The sequence below is a fragment of the Halichoeres trimaculatus genome, unplaced genomic scaffold (assembly GCF_033239565.1).
Source record: "Halichoeres trimaculatus isolate MK-OKI-2021-1 unplaced genomic scaffold, fHalTri1.1 fHalTri1_scaffold_10, whole genome shotgun sequence".
Lineage (NCBI taxonomy): Eukaryota > Metazoa > Chordata > Actinopteri > Labriformes > Labridae > Halichoeres > Halichoeres trimaculatus.
In genome coordinates this window covers 4,720,203-4,745,694 of record NW_027437187.1, presented here as the reverse complement: position 1 = coordinate 4,745,694, position 25,492 = coordinate 4,720,203, and the positions used below count along the sequence as shown (strand labels likewise).

General features: G+C 40.0%; 1 protein-coding gene across 2 annotated transcripts in view; it reads right to left on the bottom strand.

Annotated features, from left to right (window-relative positions):
• Positions 1 to 266: 266 nt before the first annotated feature.
• tspan9a (tetraspanin 9a) overlaps positions 267 to 25,492 on the bottom strand; it is a 351,198-nt gene continuing 325,972 nt past the window's right edge. For both annotated transcript variants that reach the window (XM_074677479.1, XM_074677477.1), the window contains 4 exons: positions 23,167 to 23,268; positions 20,120 to 20,251; positions 9,881 to 9,964; positions 267 to 3,942 (listed from right to left, as the gene is read on the bottom strand). In XM_074677479.1, coding sequence (XP_074533580.1) covers positions 3,871 to 3,942; positions 9,881 to 9,964; positions 20,120 to 20,251; positions 23,167 to 23,268 — 390 coding nt within the window. In that variant the 3' untranslated portion in view covers positions 267 to 3,870. The remainder of the gene's footprint in view (positions 3,943 to 9,880; positions 9,965 to 20,119; positions 20,252 to 23,166; positions 23,269 to 25,492) is intronic.

Sequence of the window (25,492 nt, the reverse complement as noted above, 5' to 3'; positions counted from 1 at the left end):
GATGGAGTTAATAAAAACGTTCTATTACAGAAAGAACAAGGAGAACACTGCTGCGTGTGCTGGCTTAAAAGATGGAGATAAACTTTGAGAAATCAATGAATGAACGTCTTTTCTCTACAGGATTTCAGATAGTGTTTATGTAAAAAAGGTGAATTAAACTACGGTGGCTGTTTTAAGTTACAACAAAGTTTTGATCATGATTAATTAATCAACCTCCAGCCCCTGAAAGTAAGTGATTATTTCTCATGCCTTACTCTGGAGCCAGTTTCTCCAATGAATTTTTTTTTTTGCTGATGAGTCAAACCAGAGTCTCTCTGATGCTGTTTTTCATGAATGCACTGGCTCCACATATGACCAACTGCAGACATGAACAAGTCTGCCATCAGCAAAACTGCGGTATCAGAAAAATATAAAACATTTGAATCTTTAATCGAAGCTATAAAATCAACATGGCTGAAGCTGTAGAGACGCAGCAAGATCAATGTGTATGTGTAAGTGTGTGTGTGTGTGCACAAATTAAACTTCACAATACCTCCTTCCCAACATTAATGCATGATGGATCTGATGCTAATAAAACCTGTTCAATCAGTTTGACGCATTGCGCTGATGTATCGTTGCTGCATGTGTGACAGATTTAGATGAAATATTTGCGAGCTGCAGCCCAGACGAAATCAGAGCGCTGTGGAACTAATAAAAATGGACAAAGACGTGTTATTTAAAGTAGGAGGTCTGCCCACTTTAGGTCAGGATCACACCATCCTGGAAGGATTTCCTCTGGGGAAGACAAACTGCCTTCATCTCTTGGTTGGTTGGTGAAGAGTTTGGTGATCGATAGAGTGGTTCCTTGACTTATGAGTGTCCCAACTAACGTTTGTTTCCAGATACAAGCTGTCTCTCACTGATTTTTTTGCTTTTAAGCTGATAGGAGCCAGCTTCAGATCCCCCTCTGCTGATACAGCATCACGTGTCTCACTGATTCCCTTTAAGTAGTTAGATCACACTGGAAGCATCAGTCTTGAAAGAAACTTTTAGACTTTGTTAAAAACAAATACCCAGAAAAAGTTGTGATGGTGCTACTTAAGAACACCTCCCTAACTGATTCTAGGAACATTGTGAAGGGTTTTTTTATGGAAAACACCTGCATATAAGAGTGAGGAATGTAATAAACCAAGGATCAAGATTCAGTCATTCAATTTAGCTTTTCTCCTCCACCTCCGTCAGCACCTTCAAGTCGTCCAATAATCAAGGTAGATGCTAAACACAATACTTAACAAAAACAGTTTATAGCAGTAATATTTCTTATTTATAAGTACATTTTATTTTCCCTAAAGATGCTATGAGGAGGATCTGTTGTAATTGGACTGCCCCGCCACCTTCTGGCCTGGAGTCTCATACACTTAAATAAATGGAAATTGGATCAAAACAAATTTTCTTTGTTCAAGACAAATTTTACCGGATACAACGCACTGAGGTAAGGTATTTATCAGAAGAGTTACGTAGAGCTACAGTTTGAAATGTGACAATGAGCAAACGTTGTAGTAGCCAGATATAGATATATGTAGTGCTATCGGCAGCCTGGTGCTCTGACGTGCCTGTAGGCTAACTTGACAACAAGTAAACACTGTCAGTTTGTATTTAGTTTAGTAGCTGTTTATATTTAGCTCAGCTTGCAGCATGGTGCTATAAGACATGTCTGTTGGTGAATCCTTATTCTGTCCTGCCAGTCATCTACCAATCAGAGCCAACATAACCTCACTCTTCATTTTATTGATAGACTCTCAAGTTTGAACAGACCACTGCAGAATAACTGCTGACTGTGGGTTGGAGTCAACGTTAGCACAAACAGATTAGCCATTTTAAAGTGTGGATTACTATCAGGTATATATCTAGAAGGGAGACTTTTTTAAGATCACGCAGAAACTCCTCACAAACCCTTTAAAAGAAATGTAACAAACCAAATTGCAGTGATTAATGGCATTTCAATTCATTTCAATGGGGAAAATTGTTTTGACATACAAGTTATTAGAGTTACGGGCTACATCACAGAGCAAATTAAACTCATAAGTCAAGGCACCACTGTGGTCTGATAGGTCAGTGCATGTTTTTAACTGATCTCTCATCTACAACAATGTGACCTTGCAAACTGGACACACAGCTTTGCATCACCGCCCTCCAGGACGCAGCTTTGTTCAGCATCACAGATCACTGACACCATGAGCTCTCACTTCCCACTTGTTAAACCATCTTTACAACCTGTCTAATTCACATGTGTGTGACCTCAGAGTAACTATTTGTAAGCAAGCGTAGCTCTGAGCTGGAATGATCCCTGAACTATCAGCTGCTCTTTTACAACCTGTCAAATATGTTGAACACAAAGCAGATCATCGACCATAAGACGCCGGTGCAGATGTGTCTCCTGTAGACAGACATGTCTTTCAGGGCGTGTCGTGCCACCTTTCTGTCTCAGCTTTGATCATCCTTCCTCCCTCCAACCCCACCCTCTTCCTCTTCTGTGGTGGCAGCAAACACAACACCAGTGAAGTTGCAAACCTAAGGTGAGCCTGTACGAACAGGAGTGTGTGCAGAGGGTCTGTGCGTTCGTATGGAGCATACAAAGCTCGAAGCTTTCAGACTTTTGGAGAGAAAATTGGGGTGAAGAAGCTCGGGGAGTTGACAGCCTGAGAGGGGAAGAATGAGGAGGGCAAGGCGAGCGGATGAGATCTCAAGAATACAGAAGAGAAAGTCTCCAGACGCCTCCGCTAACACAATTGATGGCAACCAGAAGACAAGATGTCTGCTCTGTTTTTGCCCCCTCTGCCCTTGATTCTTTGTGTTTCTGTGCGCTGTATTTTTTCTTTCCTCGGCAGCACGGACAGCACGATAAAACACACCCACAAACACACACATACACACAGGCTCACACTATTCAGTATGTATTCTCGACGGGGAAACTTCATCACCCACATCTCCTCACTTGACAGTCTTGGTGGAGTCGTAATAAACAAGCATTTTGTAACATTTGTATTGCCTCACAGGGGAGGAGAGGGGAGTGCTGCTGCTGCTGCTTTCTGCAGAACAGAGGGAGCGTCTGTGACTGTGCATCGCTGCTTATGATGCAGGAGAAACAGCCGAATCTTGATGTGAAATAAATGCACGTACGATTTCTGACAAGCATCTTTTATGCTGACTTTCTCCAGATTTTTGCAGCCAAATAATAATAAAAAAACCTCAATCGCTGCTTTGATTTGACGTCTGTATCACTCTGCTCATCTCATCCCCCTGATGCACTGATCCGTCCAACACGTACATCCAACAGGAACACACTTACAGAATAAACGAGACGAAATAAAGACGTTGACGACAAAGGTAGGGCGTTAAAGTAGAAAACTAGCATGCCATGTTGGAACTTCTTTCATTTACAGGTGAAAAGGGGGCTTGACTTTAATAAACAAGAGGAAAGGAAACCCCACAAAGAGGTCTCGTCAGTTTCATGTTCTCTTCGCCTCAGAGTATGTGCACGGGCATTAGTAAAGTCTTCCCAAAGTCTCTTCTTCCATTCCAGCAAATTGTTAGTCCAAGCAGAAAAAAATATATAGAAATGTACTCAAGAGGAGTGACAACCAATGGGTTTCTCTTCTTTGCCAAAAAAGTCAGTGTCCCTTCTCTTCCAGTTGTGTAACTCTTTGGCAAAATGAAGGGTGAGAGCAGAACAGAGAGCAGGGACACAGCTGGATCTGTACAGAAGGTCTGGGGAGAGGGGGAGACTCTAAAGAGATTGTAAAGTGAGTAAAAGGGGGCAGGGATGTTTCATTCAGAGTCTTATCCCATCAGGCAGTGGGGCTCCTCTCCATCAGGCGTCCTCTCCCTGGGCTAAGCGTCGTATTTCTTCCCCGTTCTGTGGATGTGATGGAACAGCGTCATGGAGAACGCCATGCCCAGGAGCTGTGGAGGAAAACAAGAAAAGAGATAGTAAATTTAACGTCTGCATGTGTGCTATGTGTGTGTGTGTGTTCCTGTATGTTGTGTGTGTGGTCTCTTTAAATGCTGATGCCTCAGGACGCTATTTTTTCTGATGCACAGTAAATCCTGTGGTGAAGCAAGAGCACATTTTCACAGACAGCCTTCAAACACGAGCTCAGGAATCTTTTCTGATGGGGAAAAAATAAGTACAGCATGCACACGCATTAAGTCAATGACGTAAATTGAGATGCCACTGAATCAAAGTAGCCAGCGATCTCTTTGAAGTTTCCATTACCCCTGATACTTCGACATCAAACACAGTCACAGGCTGATCCTAAAACCATTATCTGGCAAAGTTCTGATGGCAGAGAAACTGAAGAGTACTGTTTGCTGCGTCGTCTTTCTAAAAAAAATAAAAAATGCTACGTGGACTTCCTGCAAACGGCCTCCACTGGGGATTCCTGTGGGATGTGATTAGCCTGAGAAAGCTGCTGATTCTCTTCTTTTAGTTTCTGTCAAAACCTAATTCGTAAGGCTGCTTCAGAGGAAATGCTACCTTAAACCGCCGCCAATCAAAACACAAAGTGCCATTTGAGGTAAACATCAAGCTAAGAGCGAGTCAGGACTGATAAAAAAAAGCCTTATATCTTCAAAAGCAGCCCAATTATTTACATGTGGCTCAAAGGTTTTGCTGTCCGCCTCGTTCAGCCTCAGCCAGACAGCAGGAAGACGCCCCTCCAACTCTTCAAAGCTCAGTCAGCCTTCATGCAGAAATACAGCTGAGATCTCTGAGCTACTGAGGGTGAAGCTCTACATATTAGCTTCTCCAAAGTCTGTCACATGTACTGCTATTTGAAATCATTCATAAACCAGAGCTGCGCGCTTTTTATGACACTCATCCCCTTTAGGTCCTCCACCTTTCCCTCCAGTCTGCTAATCTGACAGCTACAGGTCTGTTTCTCAGCCCTCCCACACTGAAAAATGCGCTAGCTGTTCTAACATATTATTTTAAAAAAGGATTATGAAGCTCACTGAAGTTGTTGTGATAACACATAATTATAAGTTGTCATCATCAACTACAAAATATGTTTCAACTTAAAAATCTGTCCACATGAATCAGAAATGCATGTCAACCTGACAATGAAGAAATTTGGGTGGGAGTGGGAATAAAACACGCCTACATCATTCTGGACATTTTTAGAGTTACTTACTAATGTCAATGAATTTAATTTGAGTGAATGACCTTTTGTATCTATTAATGGGTAACTTAAAAAATGCATTTTTTTGCTCTTGAAAGCAGTTTTCCTCAGTACACTGTAACAAGTTACAGTAAATTTGCTTGTAAATTTTGACAGTGAAATCCTGTTATGTTTATATACAGCACTGTAAAAAATTACACGGTAAAATAACAGTAAAATACTGGCAAACCTGCTGCCAGTACATTACTATTTTACATCAAACCCAGTGGATATGAGGCCCTGCTGCACATTGAGAGGTTACACTCTAATGGGCACAGGCTGTCTGTGCTCTGCTGCACAGACCAGTTGTCTGTGCTCCGCTGCACAGACAGTCTATCTGTGCTCTACAGGGCATGGGCCCATGTATTTGATGAATTTTACAGTGCGTTTAGTGTTATGCTAACACATGAGGTGTGTTGATGCGTCAGGGTTCAGACAGCAGGTTGTTGCCATGGAGCATAAATAGCTGGTCTGTGCCATTTAGAGCACAGACAGTCTGTACCCTCTGAATAACATCTTAAAGAACAGCAGGGTCTTATACCCACCTTGTTTCCTCCTCATTAACCAACAAAGCGCCATCGCAACAAAAATTACTCTCTGAACTTACTTTTTTATTTTTTGTTTGACCCAACAAATGATTTTGTGTTAACTACACTCAAGGTTTCTGCAATGACATGAGTTGTCTAAACACAGTTCTTTTCAGCTCTAACAACTTAAAATTAATGTTCTACTTTAAGCAAAGTCAACAAATTCCATTTTACAGTTCACATAAGCAGGAGGAAGTTCGTCCTCTTCTTAGTGTCAGAGTTTGATCTTGTCATGAACACACAGTGATCTCATATAAACTAAATTTGACGCTAACTTTCTCTCAGTGATGCCGTGGACCTCATTGAAAAGCCCAAACATCTTCCCCCCCTCAGGACGTTTGCAGGATCCTCCAAAATTCAGTTTGGAGATTTCACAGGAAGGCCACCCTGCTCTGAGTGAACCGTGGATTTATCGATTAGCTAACCAGAGACTTTCCCTGCATGAGCAAGAGGAGACGGCGAAAGCATAAAAAGTTAAAAAAGGAAGGAGAAGAGTTGAAGGAATTACACACTGTCTGACAAGAATTTTAAGTGCGATCTCTCCCCACAAATTTCATGCACATTTTCTGTTTGTGCACACCAAAAGAAAAAAAAAAAGCAGAGTCCATGATGTGAGTGAAACATTCCTGCTCCGAAGCAGATGAGGAAATCTGCCTTTACAAACTGAAAGAGGTGACTGAATTCCTGCTTTATTTTTATTAGTTTAAAGTTTAACCATATTCCATTAGGCTTTATTCTTTTATAATGGGTTAATGGCCCACGGCTGGAGACGAAGAGCCACCAGCTGTTTATCTGTATGCCACCATCCTCTTATAATTGCCCGACAGCTGTGGACAGAATGGCAGTGTAATTGGGCTTTTCTTTGGCAGAGTCTCTTGAAATTGTGGAACAATCGTAACATTTGGGTGGAAAACTTGCTGCTTTGTAAGCGAGGGACAGAAAACAGGCTGAAAGGCTTCAGGTAAGAGTTACAAGGACAATGGACCTGTCTCTGAGAGTGCAAGAGCGAGAGATACAAAAGAGCTCGCAGGCAGAAATGTGTCTAAAATTGTATATGTCCATGATTGCCTCCATCAGCTGTGTGTTGGTGGACGTCCAAGTTCAAAGGTCCCTCATAGCAGTGGCATTTTCCAGCTTTTTACAGCATGTCCTTTTAACCGAGGTTGGATTTCACAACACATCACAGATTCAGCCTTTGTAAGGGACCTGCATCCTCTCACTTCCTAACCTCATTTTCCATGCAGTGATCTCAGAGGGACGGCTGTCTGAATGCTGCCTGAAGGCGGAGGGCGCATTAAAACACCAAAAACAAACATGATGAGCTCGCCAAATGAATCTACATCAGTATGTGATCCAGAATCTGACCCAGAGCCACTGTTACAACGGTTCAAAGTCAAAACTTGGGTGTTCGCCATACTTTCTCGTCTTACGTGTGTGAGTTAACGTAGTGGTTGGCACAAACATAAGTTACAACCAACTGTTGCTAGCATAGATAATAAATATGAAAGAAGCCCCTGTTTTCTTAAAGGGGACATATTATGCTTGTTTTTTCTTTTCACTATGCCAGACTAGGATGCCTGTAAAGCATTTCTGCCCTCAATACAAGTCATTTAGTTCCTTCATTGCCCCACAATAGCGTTCTCAATATCCTCAGTTTAGGCCATTCTGAAGATCTCGTTGAAACGCTCCGTTTGGAGAATGACCTCCAGTAACCTCGCAACGTCACAGCCCTTTGTGCTCTGATTGGTCAGTTCTATCAGAGGGGCGGAGGGGGTAGAGCCAGGGGGCGGTTTTTGCAGCATGGCAGTATTTACAAAATCGCCACATTGAATGGAGCAGACCGAGCGAGTTTGCTGTTTGCCAAAACTTCACCGTAAGGCATTGATAGCACTAATAAAATGGCAGAGTGTAGGACACGTCCTTTTGTATTGGACCCCGAGTCAGACCCGGACGGTTCTGCAGCTCAGGAGAGTTGGCACGACACTGTCACTTAACTACATTAGGGCTTTGCATAAGCTACTTTTACAAAGCTAAAGCTCGGATTATTCTGCAGAAACTCAACAACTATTACAGCTGACGTCTTAATGAATGAATTCATTGTAAGGTGAAAATGTATGTCAATAATCACATTAGAGGACACCAAAGTTATGAGATGGGGCAGGAAAATGGTTCAGAATACTGGATGAGAAATATTTTGTGCTAAAAATGTTGTTCAAAGGTTAAAATAGCCTGAATATGAAAAACAGTCCTGATAAAATCCAGATCCTGATCCTGACATAAAAACATCCTGACATATTATCCCCATATCGCCCCCTAATGGAGAATGATGTTCCTTGGTCAGAAGCAGAGTTTGCTGATGTTTATGCAGCGCATAACTCTGCAGAAGACTGACCACTGATCATCTGGTATCAGAAACACCTGAGGGACAGGTGAGATTTGATTTCATCAGTCTGTGATGATGGAACAAGGAGGTTTAAGAAGACTGAGGGACTGATTTTTACAGAAGTTAATACATAGCACGTTCAAATGTTACTGTCCCTCTTAATAAGTAATGTCCAATGTCCAGTGGCTGGTCATTGGACATTTTCACAAAATCACATGTGACCCCCTTGGGGTAGGTTGTTATACTATGTCTAAACATGTCTTATGTTGAGTTTGATTTTAAGATACAGACATTGATTTTGGGAGATAACAAAAAAAAAAAAATAAATTTCAACATGAGGTGGAAAAAGCATTTGGACAGACCTTGAACAGGTTTGCTGTCAAAGACACAATACTAATGATGAATTCAAATAATAATAATAATAATAATAATAATAATAATAATAATAATAATAATAATAATAATAAAATTAATAATTTATTATTATAAGGATAATGATGATTTTATTATTATTATTATTATTATTATTATTATTATTATTATTATTATTATTATTATTAATAATAATAATAATAATAATTATTATTATAATAATAATAATAATGATAATAATAATAATAATAATAATAATAATAATAATTATTATTATTATTATTATTATTATTATTATTATTATTATTATTATTATTATAAGAAGAATGGTAATAATAATACTATTATTTCTTCCATTTTTGTCACACAAAAAAAAAAAAAAATACACACACACAAAAAAAACCAGTTGCATGTCAGTGATAAAAACGTTTTCTTTCCTTTGCTGATAGAAGAGAGCATGAATTAATTTTGCTGGACTACCAGAATAAATTAGCCTTTCCTGGTGCTTTGGAGGACAAAATAGGTACCACTGCCGACAGCTGAATCCTGAATGTTTGATCATAACAAAAATGAACCATCTCTGGCTGACAATGTCTGAGGTGTTAGAAACAGCAAGAAACAGGAAGGTGTCAGTGCGGAAGCGGCTGAAGGTGGTGTGGTGCTGCCTGGTGTCAGGGTGCAACTTTCCACACAGACAGTAGAAAGTGTTGGCGCAGGGGTGCGTCCTTTCTCTGAACAGTTGCTCGCTCGGCTGTCTGATGCAAATTAACACAACATTCAAAGCACTCCAGGAGTCAGACTCGGTAAAGCAAACGCAAGGTAAAAATAAACTTTGCTTTGCTCAGTCTGAACACACCCTGAGGACACAACCTCCAAGTAAGTGGAAAACTTCTGCAAAGACAAGGGGATAGATGTAACGCAGAATACAGGACGAAATGAGAAACGGCTTCTGAGGGGGGATATCCATCACCCCTCCCTGCAGTGCTTTTAATCTGCCACTCTATACCTGGAAATCTATATTCAGCATCTCTGCTCTCCTGTGTTCTGATGGCTCCTCTTACATGACTACAGGCTGCTGGCACAAAGCCAGGAGACTTTGATGCTTCCAGACGGGAGCAGGGTTCACAAAACAGTGGCTTCAATATTTCACAATGTGTGGGTGCCCAGGACGCCCACAGAGCGCCGGCCTCATAACTTTCTCAGCAGACAAAGGTGGCGCAGAGGCCATCGCGTGCACGCTTCCTCACATGTTGCCAGACAGGCAGATGAAATAAATGCAGCTCCACGCAGAGCGTCTGGGAGAAAAGAAGAAAAGGAGCATTTATCATTGAGCCTCCTACCTGCACTACCAAGATGACCATGCCGATGGTCCCCAGCAGGTGCTTGTTGTCATCCAGCCACTCCTCCACTTTCTCAAAGCAGCCCTAAAAAACAGAAGTCAGTGAGTTTAAACCATAAACATGAGAAATGAGAAGAAAATGAGCACGTATAATCTGAAATAAAACATTTACACAGTGCCCTTTAAAGAGGATCTGCTGTCTATAACAGGCTTTATTTCAGAGATAAACTCTGAGCTGTCATTTAAACCTGTCCAAACATGACAGTTTTATTACAAAACTTTATACACTGGGAGAGATAAAGCAGCTTTAAAGGCTCTACAATAAAAAATATACACAAAACAGTAAGAAAGATGAAAAAAGAAATCAGGAGACCTCACAGCACACTGACGGTAAATTGTTTGATATTTTTGTGGCATAGAAGCTGAAAGCAGAATCTCAGGATGCTTTTTATGGTGGCCTTTATGATAACTTAAGACTTTAGGAAACCTTTAAACCTCTAAACCTAACAGGACAAGTTTTAAATTTGGTCTGAAGAAAAAAAAAAACAGATTTTTTGAGGGATTTGTACAACAGAAACTGTCTTTCTCACTTTGGTGGAGGATTAAAATTTGGCAAGAGCTGCCTCTCTGAGATAACAGCTTTTGGCAGAAAAAAAAACATTTTTAAAGAAGTAATATTAAAGACAAACACAGATAGGTGCTTTAGTCTCATTCCTCGGCTGCACATGTAATAAAGAAAAAAAGTTTTTAAATCAACAAACTCAATCAGAGTGAAACTCTGAGTGACACAGATGTTGGGTCTGTGGAGCTTGATGCCAAAGTTTAGTGAGAACAAAACGCCTCAAATGTTTTTTGGCCGGCTAGCAGGATCTCAGCCTTATCTCCATTTTGCTTCAGGAAGTTCTTGCTCATCCGCTCATTAACGTCTGACACACAGCCGGCTCCATTTCTTGGCAATCATTTCCTTCATTTACTCAACGAGCCAAGTCTGAATATTATCAGACTGCAACCACAGACAATCAGAATAACCCCAGGAAATTACGGAGAGCTATCAAATCTATTCCAGTCACTGATATTCTCAGTGAACTGCCTTGGTGTATTGTTGAGGACACTCATTCATTTCTGCGTGTTCTGCTGTGCTCCGCTCTTTTGATGATTATAGGTCGCCTCTGGTTCCATTACTTTAAAGCCTTTCCTTGGCTTGATACGATTGTTAGTTGTACTTTTGAACTTTTGGTGCTCATGAATAAATATTTCAGTGTTTTTCCTTGTTGATGAGGCTTTCTAGGCTCTTCTCGCAGTCACATTAAAAACCTGCAGGTCCACATTCACCCAGACCCCGCAGCTGATTCTGTAACAGTCAGGCTTTTACATGCTCATACTGTCACCATGGAAATATAGAAATCTACTTATGGTCTTCATCTGTGAAGAAAAGAATACATCTGTACCATTTCAGATTTGTTTCAGAGCTAACCACCTCGTCCTGGAGGATTAGTGATAGATCCACTGAAGGAGTCCCTGAGCACCAAATTATTTTTACACAGGATGAGTCAGGCTTTAGTAAACAGCACAGTCACATCACTGCATCCTAAATGGTTGTTAAGGATATAATTGAGTCCCTGGATCTCAAAAACACTCGGCCGCTCTTCTGACTCATCTTTCATAGACTTCAGATCCAGCTGTGAGCACCTTTTTCTGAGGTGGTGACGGCTGGATAATAGAGCAGACATCATTCCTCTGTTTGTCTGTCTGTTGAGTTCTTCTCCTACGTGCAGAAATCTGCTCTGATTTTTTTTACCGTGCAACACAGCGCTTTCAGGCTTGTTACAAGCTGCACAGCTCTCACTTTCTGATGCAGACTATAGGTCACACACTGCAAAAACGGAAATCCTATTCAGTCTTTTCGTCTTATTTTTGGTAGAAAATGTCTTTTTAGACTTAATATGAGCTACATTCACCTGACCAGTCCAGAAAAACGTCTTTTTTCAAGTTATCCAAAGACAAAAATGAGGTCTGAATTGCTTGTAACAAGTTGAAAAAATCTGCCAGTGGAACAAGAGAAAAGTTACTTGTATTAGGAAATTATTCTAGTTTCAAACACATTTTCTAGCAAATTTCTCTTGTTACTATGATAAAGTACAATTTTTACTTAAAATAAGAAAAAACTTGATAAGATTTCAGTCTTTTTTGCAGTGCAGTCCAGTTATTTATTCTAAGTTTTTGACCTTTTATGTCTCTGTACATTGTCACAGATTTGACACACCAGCTCTTCCCATCTCTGACCCTGCAGCTAGGAATCACTCTAACACATCTCCACTCAGGTGAGCAGGTGAAACAGAGGCTCATATATACAGCTGAGGTCAAAATGATCACCCCTCCTATGAAAGTTCAAGTTCTATACATGAATATCCCAAAAGTACCAGGGTCAGACTCATTACAGTCCCCACCAATCTCCTTAGGAATCCCAGCTAATTTTTCTTTGTCAAATCTCTCCAGCTCCTCCAGATTTGATGCTCTTCTGGCATGGACAGTGGATGTCAGTGTACCCCAGTATATCGGCATATCGGATATCGGCAAGAATCCAATATCGTGCATCCCTATTACTGGCACAAACATGCACCATTATTGGTGGACGGTGGATGTTGGAAGAAATACACATCCCTTACGAAAGAAAAATATATTGCAGCATATTGGAAAATATCATGTCATATATTAGGTAATATATTTCCATATATGAGATTTAGTATTTATATTTTCCAATATATTGCAATATATGGAAAGTGGCAATCATTTGTATATTTTGCAATATATTGCAATATATTTCATTAATATATAATATATTGTATATTTGCCCTTAATCTATTATTCCATGTATATCATAATATATCAATAATATATTACAATACATTTCAAAAAATATATTGGTACATATATTTTTCTTTCGTAAAGGACATGCAATCAGGTAATACTATGCAAATATTATACGTAACAGAAATCAGACAAAACATAAAAACAAATATGGAGCATATAACGTATCTTTTTTTTCAATTTATCTGTAGTAATACAATATATAAAACAAATCCTCACAATATATATGAGAGAAAAGTTGTCTACAGATGAGAGCTGACAAGTTTGTCCCCAAAGTTCCCCCCCAAAGCAAAGAGCAAAATAACTTGCTCGATACATACAACAGTAGTGAAGACCAGGGTCTATAACTGAAGAGAATCACATCTGAAGGATGTTAAAAATCATTGATCTGTTTAACAGCACTTAGTGTCACAGATCCTACAGTCCAGGTCAATTTGGCCAAAGTACAATGTTTATTATCACATTCTTAATTTTCTCACCTCATAGGAAATACGAGCAGTCTGAAACCTGATTTTTTTTTTAAATTTAAATTAAATACTGCTTTTAAAAATCTGAGTATGATAACTGTGGGGGGAGGAACGGATTAATGGCAGCAAGAATTGTGCATCGTTTGTTTCGGCTATCTGCTCTGTCTCAAGGCCTAATTCACTAAGCTGATTGCTCTAATGATAAACAAGCACAAAAATACCCAGCTGGACGGAAAGGAGGAGTCTTAACCATTTTATTTCAGAGTCACTTAGTGAATAAGAACTCAAATTTATCAGTTTATATCCAGCTCCCATTCAGGAGTGAGCTTGAAAAAGGCAGCTCATTCAGATTAAACTGATAAATAAATCAGTTCGTCATGTGTAATGTCACAGCCCGTGTGTGCAGGGGTTGACAGCTCCATTATCATCACACTCCTGGTTATTATAATAACAGTAAATGCAAAGTAATATCAACAGACTTCATATACAGATATGTTAATTTGAGGTCATCCAGAGGCGGGTTTATTGCTCAGATCTCTGGAAGACACAGCGGTGTGTTTGTATGACTGTAAATGTTTCACCCAGTGTTACAGAGTGAGCTGTTATTTGCTGTGATGCTCCAATAGAAAAGAGTCTAATTTGCTTAAAATGAACTCATAATGAATGAAAAAAAACCTTTGACACACAGAGATGCTGTCTGCTCTGCAGTGCATTAAATCTTGTGCACGTGAATTGTGAATCAGACCGTGTCTTTCTGCCTCGTTCACACAGGCTTTAGCGGGCACGAGAAAAGCAGAATCCTGAAGTGGATCAGGAGAGTGGAGTCTGAAGCTGCATCCTTTAGATTCATTTCTTTAATGAATCGTACATCAGCTTCCTGTGTGGAGCGGTCGCAGCCTTTAATGACCCGTGACAGAACAACATGTACTCCACGCAGTAGTGACCATGGCAAAAATGGCGTAGCTTGTGGTTCCATGTTGGAGATGAGACACTGTTGATTTCACAGATGTATGGATCTCTGCTCTGGCTGCTCCTGCTCTGTGTGTTGTTTGAGTTAGACTAAACAACAAACAGGAAGTATGTATTCAAGCCGTTTCTTGACCAAACACAGCTCTGCGTTACATTTGTGTGTGTCAGGGGTGGGTGATATGACCTAAAATTTACATAATGGTATTTTTACTTCATTTTGCGAAAACAGTATTATATCACAGTTTTCCAACATGAAATAAGGGAAGCCTTTACAAAACATGATTCTGACACTGTTCTGTGTTATAAGTGTACACATCCTACCTAGCAGGTGGAAAATGTCTAACACTGATAGAAAAAGGCCTTTGCCCACAATGTCATTTGGAAATGAAGCTTATCCTATTTCAAGCTTAAAGTGTACGATACCAGTGAGCAAACTGGGTCTGAGGAATGAAGAATAACCACAGACAAAAAAATGACTTTTTGCATTTTATCTAAAAAGGGTGAGCCAATAAACTTGTAAAGATTAGCATATCTAGCTTGTCGTCCCATGAGTTTTCCTAAATTTATGATCTGTATGTTTTCTGAAGCCTGTAAGGTTGTCTAACGAAGCACGGAAGATTTCTGAGCTTTTATTCCTCTGCTGTAAAATAGACGGCTGTGGCATGAGACAGAACTTTTTAGGTATGTGATTTTTCTACCGCTATTGTGTTATTTTGGACAACAAACAGACAAACACAGAGATACTCGCAGATCACTGGCAGTGATTTGACTGTAGAACAGAGGGCAAGAACCGCAATATGATATATGCTCGATCTACAGCTTTATCAATCCAAGGTTTTCATATATTCATCATCACTCACTCACAAGGTACAGAATTAATTTTAAAATTCTTTTACTTGTTTATAAATGTCTGAACGACTTTGCCCCTCCTTATCTCTCTGACTTGCTTCAGCCTTACTGTCCGCCTCGATCCCTAAGATCAGCTGATCAGTTGCTGCTAGCGGTCCCTAAGACACGGCTAAAACTCAGAGGTGACAGGGCTTTTGCTGTCGCTGCCCCCAAGCTCTGGAACGAGCTGCCTTTAAAGGTCAGATAGGCCTCCTCACTTCTTGTTTTTAAATCCCTCTTAAAAACACACTTTTACTCCTTGGCTTTTAATTTCTTATAATTTGTCATGTCGTTGGTCTTGATTTTAACGGCACTTGCCGTGAGCTTGTGTGCTTCTTAATTTATATGTTTAATTGCTTGCTTTGCTTTGTTTGCAGAGGTTTTTTGTATATATTTATAATTTGCAGCATTTTGGCTACCCCCGTTGGTTCTTTTTAAATGTGCTATATAAATAAAGCTGTATTGTGCTGTATTGTGTATGGTAAGGAGTGAAAACAACAACCTGTCCCAGCAGAACAACATGATGTGGCGCTGGACAGCACTCAGGCTTCATCCTCAGAACAAAAGTCTAGCAAAGGTATTTCTCAGCAACATGTTTATTGGACAAAAAATGTGAAAACAAACTTTTAGCAAACTAGCACAATGCTCATTGTACCTTTCCCATCAGCAGAAACACCGATCCACCAATCAGAGCAGGCTGGTTATTTACACCTAAACTCCATCAAAGCTCGGCAAACTCATATTTTTTGACACATATTTTATTGATTATGACAATAATCTAAAAAAAAATATTGGTTTTGCTGCAACAAGGCTATGAAGCTTGTTAGATGGTAAAAATCTGTAATTTAGCTGTACCATTGTTAAAGCTAAATTATGGATTTTAGCGGCTTCTAGTCCACCTAAACTTCACTATTGGGTTTACTTTAAAATGTTGGTGTTTGATTTTGGTGTTGAGGTTTGACCACAGACACTTCTCTGTCTGGTTCAGTTACTTTGCTCATCGAGCTGCTGTTATTACAGGCCTCTCTCAGCACTGTTTTGGCTCACTGTTTCCCTTTCTGCACGCTGGTGCACCAGCTTGGTAAACCACGTCACTGACTCTGTGTTACTGGCCTTGAAGGTGTACGGCGTTAATTTATGTATTTATGTTGTTATATTTACTGCTTTTAATCTGTCCTTTTAGAATGGCTGAGGCAAAAAAGTGACCTCTCTCTACATCAGGAGAAATTTATCTCCCACATAGCCTAGCTACTACTTGGACTAAATTATGTGTAGCAATGCTGTACTGCGGTAATTACAGTGTTGCAAAATTCATTCCATGGCAACATATTATACCAGTAATTACGGTACAGAAACCAGTTTACTGCCCAGCACTAGTGTGTGTAATATGGCAAAGCTTGGAGCCACAGCAGGGGGTGGGATGAAGTTAAGCTACTGTCTGTTGTTCCAAACAATCTGTCGCTGAAACATGTATGATAGATATAAACTCTGAGAGAACAGTGGAGGCAGAGTCTCCACACACTTTGTGACCATTTTTTTTTCATAGTTTGTGCCAAACTGGTGAAAGAACATAAAAAGGACTCTTCTCCAAGACGCCTACACACACCACTTAAACATGCTCTCTTTACACTGAGTCTCTGCATAGATTCAATCCATTTCCTCTAACTCGTCTTTTTACACTCTGTGAGATGCAACGGCCTGTGTAGCCTTATGTGTTTTTAATTTTATTGTTTGAGGCACTGTACCATTTCCAGAAAGAGATGGTGGTTAAATAAAAGTTTGATTGAGGAACGGTTTGGATTTCGAAAGGGCACACAGGTCTGAAATCATCCTTCATCCATTCATTCATTATACATGAGTTAGACCTGAGCATGACTGAGCGACCAGGTGAGGTGTTAAGAGGAGTGGATTACCCCGGAGTGCTGGCTTATATATGCAGACGTATGGGCCATGAGTACCGATGTGTGCACTAACTCTGAAATATATTCTAGCCTGGGTTCACTGGGAGGTCGCTCCAGCAGCGAGGTGAGGTGATAGACTGTATGGTTGGAGCTGCCGAGAGGTGGCCCTCGGTGAGGTGAGGTGCTGATGCAGCATGTAAGACCTGACTCTATAGAGTGTGTGTGGCCATCTCCTCTGGGCAGGATTACACACAAGCTTTTACCACCGCGCTCTCCCAGTGCATCAGCTCACTGTCTGCCTATTCTCATTTTGGCAATTACATTACAGCTTTTAATCCCCTTCTTTGGACCTGCTAACAAACCGCATGCCAGACCAACAGAAGATTAGACGTGTAATGGGGGGGATTGGTGAACAATGTGCTGCAAGGTCTTTGGATAAAAAAAAAAAGAGCTGTTGTCTCATGCATAATGGAAAAATTCCAGCGTGATAAGAATCCAGCATCAAAATGGAAACTTGAAGCTACTTGAGATGCACACTGAGGGCTGGAGAAGAAAAGATCGAGCAGATGGACTGAGGATTGTATGTAAGATTTATATGTCCTCTGCGAGACGCGTGATTATATCAGTCTGTGTCGTGGATCAATAAAATCATTATTTAAAACCACATGCATTAAACAAAACAGGGTGTGAAACAACGAGACCATATGGACCTGACTGCTGATCCTTTCAGTCCAACAAGAGCCTCTTTCAGATTTGCACCCTTGAAAATTATCATGAATTTTCAGGAGCTCTGACACTGAAAGTTTCACAAGTTGCTCGTTCACACACTTAAAAAAGAAAACAGTTGGACCAACTTAAATTGTTGCTTCAATTGTCACACCTTAATAAATTAAGTTCTTTGAAATTAAGTTAATAAGTTCGATCAACACAATTGATTAAGTCACCTAAACTTAAAAAATTGATTGTTCTCAAATCAACATTTTGTATCAGTCCAACTTAAGGTTTTCAGTTGTTTCAACTCAATAATTTGTAAAACCTCAAAGTAAAATTTGAAGAGGTGTTTTTATACTTTTTTGCACTGTAAAATGTGACGAGTTGAGCTTACTTAAAAGAATCTAGGAAACAATTGCTTTCTGTGCTCTACATGGCATGGATCTGCTGTCTGTGCCCTGTAGCATGCACTGTGTACCTTTAAGCGTATATAATGTTTCATATGTTAATAAATGAGATGTGTTGATGGGCTAAAATTATGATCAGAAATGACAAACTGGGTTTTGACTTCAGTTATATTCGAATGACTATTACTGAGAGAGTATCTTAATGTGAGCCCTCACTGCGGATATGATCCACAAAAACACATTGGAAACCTTAACTTAAAAACATACAGTTGGATTGATTAAAAAATTACATCACTTCTACTGATTGAAGATTCCCTTTTTAAAATGCGCTGGTGTCTCAGACCATGAAGTCTTCTCCACCAAATGAGATTTTTTTTTTCTGGAAGGACAGATGAAGAGCCTCATGTCAAAAGTATGGGACAAAAGCTACAGTGTGATGTGTATGATGTAATGTAACATGATTGAGGATGGGGCAACAGAGATTTTTTTTTTTTTTTTTTTTTAAATTTTGTGAGCGGTGTGAAAAAGACAGACGTTATCAATGATTTTTTTTTCATGGATTTTTTTGTCATTTATGCCATTAATCAGAGTGGTGAGGACAGTGGACTGAAGAGGAAAGAAGCCACACGCTGGATTTAAACTCTGTGAAGACAAACCTCACAGAGCATGACCTCCACCACTGGGCCATCTGCGCTCCATCATCAGCATCCTTCTTTTGTCAGTCTCCAAACTCACATGTTTTTTGTTAAAGAGGCTGTGAAGACTATCCAGAAAGCTTGGGTTCTACTGGGAAAAACTTCATTTCCCATGAGCACAAAGATGTAATTCTTGGTACATTTGTTTTGAAGCAAACAAATGAATAGCAGATCTTCTTTACAACTCTTTTCTTTTAACCCTTTTCACTTTGTTTCTTTCTTCTTAGTTCAAGGCTACTTTTCCAAGAATGCAAAGCCACAGTTAATAAATTGAAGAGCTGTTGTTTGAAACCTGACATCAATTTAACTTTGTGAACTCAGTTTGTAACACAGTTAAGTGTACAATTTGAAGAGTTAAGTGTTTTTCATGGCCCGATACTCTACGACAAGTCTGTAACGAGATTATGGTAGCTTGGCATATTTGTATTGTTCTACTTCTTATTTTCCTTTTTTCTATTTTCTTTTTTTTGATTTCCTATTATTTCTTTTTCTAACTTAGTTTCAATTGTTTTTTTAAAGTCTGTGTTTTAGTTTATATTTCATTTTTTTGAAATTGCTTGGTTTAAGTTTAGTTTTTTATTTGTTTCTGTTTTAGTTTTTTAATACCTGGGGTGAGATTCAAAAGGGACAGAAAAAATATTGAGTTATAAAAATTCAAAACATGATATAATTCTCAAATATGAATTCACTGAGAAAAGACAAACATCAATAAAAATGTGTCACTCAGTGTTTTTTTTCTGGCTGGTCACTGTGGTGGATGGTAAAAAAATGAAAAAAGTGAGTTTTATGTTTGAGATGGATTGACAGAAAAAAAAAACTGAAGACATTTTCCTGTATTTTCAGTCAATTTAATTAGTTTTTAAACCTACCTTACCGTTTAAGTTTGTTATCTTTTTTTTAAAGCCTCTTTCTGTTAACAAAAATGTTTTTTTCACCTCTTGGTTTTTATTACATTAGTTTCTGTTTTCACTAACCTTGGTTTGTAATGTGTAATGTTAGTGAATCCTGGTCATGTTCTGCCAGTCATCTACCAAGCAGAGCTAACAGGCTTCATACTTTTAGATCGAAGCAGGGTTGCTTGGTCACATGACTTAAATGAAATCATCCTGACTGATTGCTTGTAGAGATTTTTCTATGAGCTTCTGAAATAGGCTTGCGTTGTTCTCTTGCGGACATTTTAATAACAAGCAGGTAACTTGAAGGTGAAAAAGTCCAGAAATTCCAGAGGTTTTATGCAAATGAAAATCTAGGAAAACACAATTTCAAGATTCAACTCTCTGTCCAGCGATGACCTATATATATTCTGCCTTTAAATCATCGTAAAGTGAACTCACCCTGCTCCAGAACATGTTGGTGGAGTTCCTCCCACAGTTCTGGTAATGCTCCTGGCAGCAGCGGTCAGGAACCATCGTCTCCTTCAGGGCCTCGTGCCAGTCCGTGTACGCTATCACACCGCAGCACTTCCACTGTGGACGCACACACACATCAAAAGTAGGCAAGGTTAGTAACATTACAGTCATATGACATGATGGTTTGACTTACTACTGTGGCGTCGTCATGCTCCCTACTCAAACACACAACCCTTCTCTTCTCCTTGTTAACTCTTATTAGCTCTCTCCTCTGCTCTGCCCACATTTGATACCATCTCTCCTCAGTCACACAAACTAGTCCACATCATAATGCACAAATAATAATCTCTGCCTACAGGACAGACGTTCAATATGTGTGCACAGAAATGAATGATAAACAACATATGCTTTACTTATTTTTCCTCCAATTAATTTCTCAGCCCTTGTTCTTTAATCAGTCTTTCTTTAAAAAGTTGCAAAGCTAGTGGGAACTTGTCAGTTTTGGAGACCCTCAGGCTTTCATATAACAACTGCAGTGGTGTAAAGTAACAAAGAAAAAGTACTTTGTGACAGTACTTGAGTAGGTTTTGTGAGGATCTGTACTTTACTTGGAAAAAAAAATCACTTTTAGTCAACTACGTTTACACTGTTACCTTCATTACTCACTACAAAGTAGAATGTGAACATAACTGTCTCATCATGGCTGAATTATCTGGACCATGTGTTCTTGGGCGACTGACTGGTGCTCTCATATCAAGATGAGACTCATCTCAGCGAGGCCACACACAGCCAGGGAATATTCCTGTGTCTACAGTGTGATAGAAGTAACCTTGTCCACTGGTGATAGGAGAGACACCTCAACCACCACTACCAACATCTGCTAGATTAGCTTCATAAAGACGGACACTCGAGGCCTTTTCTAAAAAACATTAAAGGTTCATAGGATGAAGTGCGGCCTGTGTTTGTTGAAAAACAACAAAAGAGAAAACTCACCGAAAAAGGGAGTAAGAGGAGAAAGACAGTGAGAGAGAGGGAGAGGAGGTGAGGAATGGAGCAAGAGGAGAAGGAGGGAGGAAGCAAGATGCAAAGAGAGTTGAGTGAGTGAGGGAAAATGTATCATAAAGATGGAATGAGGAGGATCTGTTTTAATTGCACTCCCTTGTCACCTTCTGGCCCAGAGTCTCAAACAAACTGTTGTATATTACTTTGAGCGAAGCTTGTGTTTGTTTTGGGATTAAATGGAGATCAGATCGAAAACAAACCTTCTTTGTTCAAGATAACTTTTACCAGATAAAACTCGCCAAGGTACGGTATTTATAAGTACAGTTACATCTACTTCGTCTACTTTGTCCTGGCAGACTACCTGCGTTTGTTTATATCTGGGACGCCGTGTGCGCGGACTGATACACTAAGCGGCGAGCACCTCGTAGCTAGCTGTGGCTCTGCAGCGGAGGTAGCGCCGTTTTACGACACGATGAGAACTAGAGCCTTATTTAGCGGTGTTTTTGTGTGAAAGTAACGCGCTGAAAATTCTCTAAATAAAGCGTGAATGCAGACCAACATCAGATTTTTTGGTGGGAGTCCGTTTATTTGTGTTTTTGGTCAAGTAAAGTATGGCCCCGTCTGAGTGCAGAGGAAACCGGCAGAGGAGCAGGGAGGGGGTGTTTGGTAGGTATTCGCGTATCCCCGGAAGGTGACAGGAAATGATCCCGCCCACAACTTAACAAAATATGATTATTGAAATATGATCATTGTCAAATTGTGTCCACATTCGCTTGAGTTAGCCAGGCATTCGTTAGAGTTACTGAAGGCCCTGCCTGCTAGAATGTGTCGCTGATTTACCCAGATACCATCAAAAGGAAAATTGTGATTAGTCCATTTTCCATTTAGTTATATTAACTCATTGCTATGATTTCATTGAGTAAAATAAATGAATAAAAACAAAATAAAACAAAATAAAGAACTAAAATAATTATGTAGGAGTACAAAAATTCTTTCAATATTTTTTATTAGGCCTTCACTGAATACCTTGAAGGCCCAGAGGGTTCCCCTCTACTGTAATGTGTAACGTTAGTGAATCTTGGTTATGTCCTGCCAGTCATCTACCAATCAGAGCTAACGTAACCTCACTCTTCATTTTATTGATAGACTCTCAAGTTTGAACAGACCACTGCAGAATAACTGCTGACTGTGGGTTGGAATCAACATTAGCACAAACAGATTAGCTCCTGTGTTAGCCTTTAGCTCGTGCTCTATCTCTCTCCTGTTTATCTTTTTTCTGCTCTTCTGTCCTTTTTCTGTCTGACAGTTAGGCTCCAGTGTCCACCATCACTACACAATTAATCACAGAAATCGTTTTCAGCATTTCTACAAAACTTCATCAGCCGGCATGGTGTTGTTATAGAGACTTAGACGTGCCGGAAATCGTAGCTTCTGGAAGCTAAGAAGTAGCATTTTGAAATAACCTGTAACCAGTAATATTGATTCTGATAATCTCATTTTAAAGTGTGGATTACAATCAGGCATATATCTAAGGAAGACATTATCAGGATCACTTAGGAACTCCTCACAGCCCTTTTAATAAAGCTCACAAACTTTTTAAATTTTAATTTCCAGAGGAACAACTTTTTCTAGCTGCTTTGTTTTCTTCTACTTTTACTTTTGACACTTAAGAACATTTAACTTGAGCTACTTTAAGACTTTTACTGAAGTGATTATTTAATGACTTTCACTTTTGAGTAGATTTCAAGTGAGATATCTGTACTTGCACTCAGATTTGGCTTTTAAGTACTTTATACACCACTGAACAAGTGTGTTAAATTCAAACTGCCTAAGAGGAGTAAAGCATAAAGTAAAGCCAGTTTTGACTTTCCATGGTGCATTAATAAGCACAGTAATGAGCCAGACGACACATTAGTCGGAATAATTCATTCAAACTTTACATTTTTTTGTTTCACTTCCACTCTTGTGTGTGCAGATTCATGCTAATGTGTCTTTTCTTGGGTGTAATTTGTGCTGCAAGGTCAGCTTACCTCAGCCTGGATTATGTTCCAGGCATTTCGCAGGCCGATGTTGTTCTCTGAGTTGTAGAGAGCCAGGCCGTCCTTCAGGTCCTTCTTAGCATTCTCACTCACCTGAGGATAGAAAGGAGAGCAGAAAAGAGAACACCAGCCTTGGTTAAAGACTTTCTTTAAACCTGTTTGCTTGGGTGAAGATGTATCAGCATTATTCAATGTATAATTATAGTCCTTTGCAATGTTTTCAAAACGTTGATGTCTTTTCATTCACATCAAAAATAATTGTAGTGTTCAAGACGCACAGCAAAGCTTTTAGTGTTTTCACAGGGTTGCATATGATTTCTTGTGGATTTTATTTTTCAGGTGGATAATGATAAAAGTGCACAGCTGTCAGACTGTAAAGGCAGGGGAAGCAAAATCACATAGGATAGATAAGAGCAGTGCAGATACAACTCAAAGTTTTTTTCATCTGAAATGAAAATCTCCTGCTGCGACCTGAACTTTCACACCATAACTGCAGGTTTGACTCATCTTGTGCTACCTACACACAAACACACAACCTGATCGCACCCTTCAGTAAAGCTAGCAAATAATTTTCCTCTTGACTGAGCCGAGCGTGCTCTGGGTTGTGCCATGTCTGATGGAGATTAATATCTCGCTGGATGTGTTAATGGGATACAAACCGGAGCCTTACTTCTCCTGCAGTTGGTTTGCCCGTGGGGATTTGCTAACTGCCAGGACAGATTGAGAGGCGCTTCAGATAAGAGCTAATTATTTCTGGGGGGAAAAAAATGACATGCACTGTATGAACTGCGCTGCAGCCCTTCAGAAGCCGTACAAGATACATCCTGGGCGAAGAAACATGCTTCCTTTAAAAGTTAGAGCCCGAGGCACCAGACTGAGCCTGAATAGAAACTACACTCAAAGAGAATGAGGGGCATCATGTCTGTCACAGGCTGACAAAACAAGCTTCTTTCAGCTACATACTCTCCAATTTCCTTCCTCTGAGAGAAGCAGAGACAGAGAGCGCATGAGAGAGGACTGATGTTCAGCTAAACATGCTCCGGAGGCTGCTCAGTAATTCCCTCTGTTCAAAAAATAATAGAGTCAGGAAAATTGCAGCAGTCTGTTAGATGTCAGCCTCCTTTTATAAAAGAAAACCAGTTTTAATGTGAGTTGATGTAATACCTGTGTAGCTCAGCAGAGAGCCGTACTCTGTGTGTTAAATCCCTACCTACATGACAACAGACCAGTTGCCAATGAGCCACATGTAGGACAAGGAGTGTGTTTGTGTGTGAAAATGTGGGACAGGTTATGCTGAAACATGGGCTAGATTTTTAAATAATGCCCAGCCAACCCTAAAACATAAAAATTTCTATTGAGACCAAGCTTATTAATATGAATCAACAACAATCTGGTCGCTCACAGTGTGCTCGCTTCTGTATTTTTCCAATCCACAAGACAAGCAATTACATTTGTCACAGAGAAATTATAAAAAACAAAACAAAACAAAAAAAACACAAAAAAAACACTTGTAAAAATTCAAAAAAGAAACCAGAAGTTTCTCGGAGCTTGTGAAATATTACGATTGTATACATTCAGGGCTCTAATTTCGTAGACCAGGTGCAAGGGCAGGTGCACCTGCCCTGCGCCGGCCTTCGCCGCACGCACAGGGTGTGACCAGCGTACTTTGCAAGTTTCCTGCAGTGCCAAAAGAGAGGCGCAGTCAAGACGCAGAGGAGCGCAAGAGCTGCGCGTCCACGCCCCCTGTCTGCGCAAACGGCAGTAAGGGAGGAGAAAAGCTGTGAGTGGGTTTAACACAGCCAAACGCTGTTTTCACCAATCAAATGAGCGCCTCTCCTCGCCTTTAAATGCCCTGCAGCCGAGGCGCAGCGTCTGATTGGTCTGAGTGATCCCCAGCACCGCGGAAACAGTGCTGGTAGCGGAGACGGTCAGAGCCGCTGTCCCTGCAGCAGGAGAATCTTCGTCTTTTCTCTCCCTCTTTTCTTTGAATTAAATGAAATGAGAGAAGTCAGATATACTCAGTATTAGATGTTAAGGCTGTTTATTGTTTAATTGTAAGATGTGCATCAAACTTCCAGCTGCCGTCAGGTTAACTTTCCATTATGACAAACGGCTTTAATCTGACATCAGATGACGGGACAGTTAATATAGATACAAATGTATATGCTGGTTTTGACGGTTACATTAATTGCTGTGATTGTTTATTGCATTAAAATGTGCCTGACACTCTGGAAACCTGCCTCTGAGGCTTTGATGACATGTGCGCACATGTGCGCCTGTCACCAAATAACAGCTGCGGAGCGGGCGCTCCGCTTTG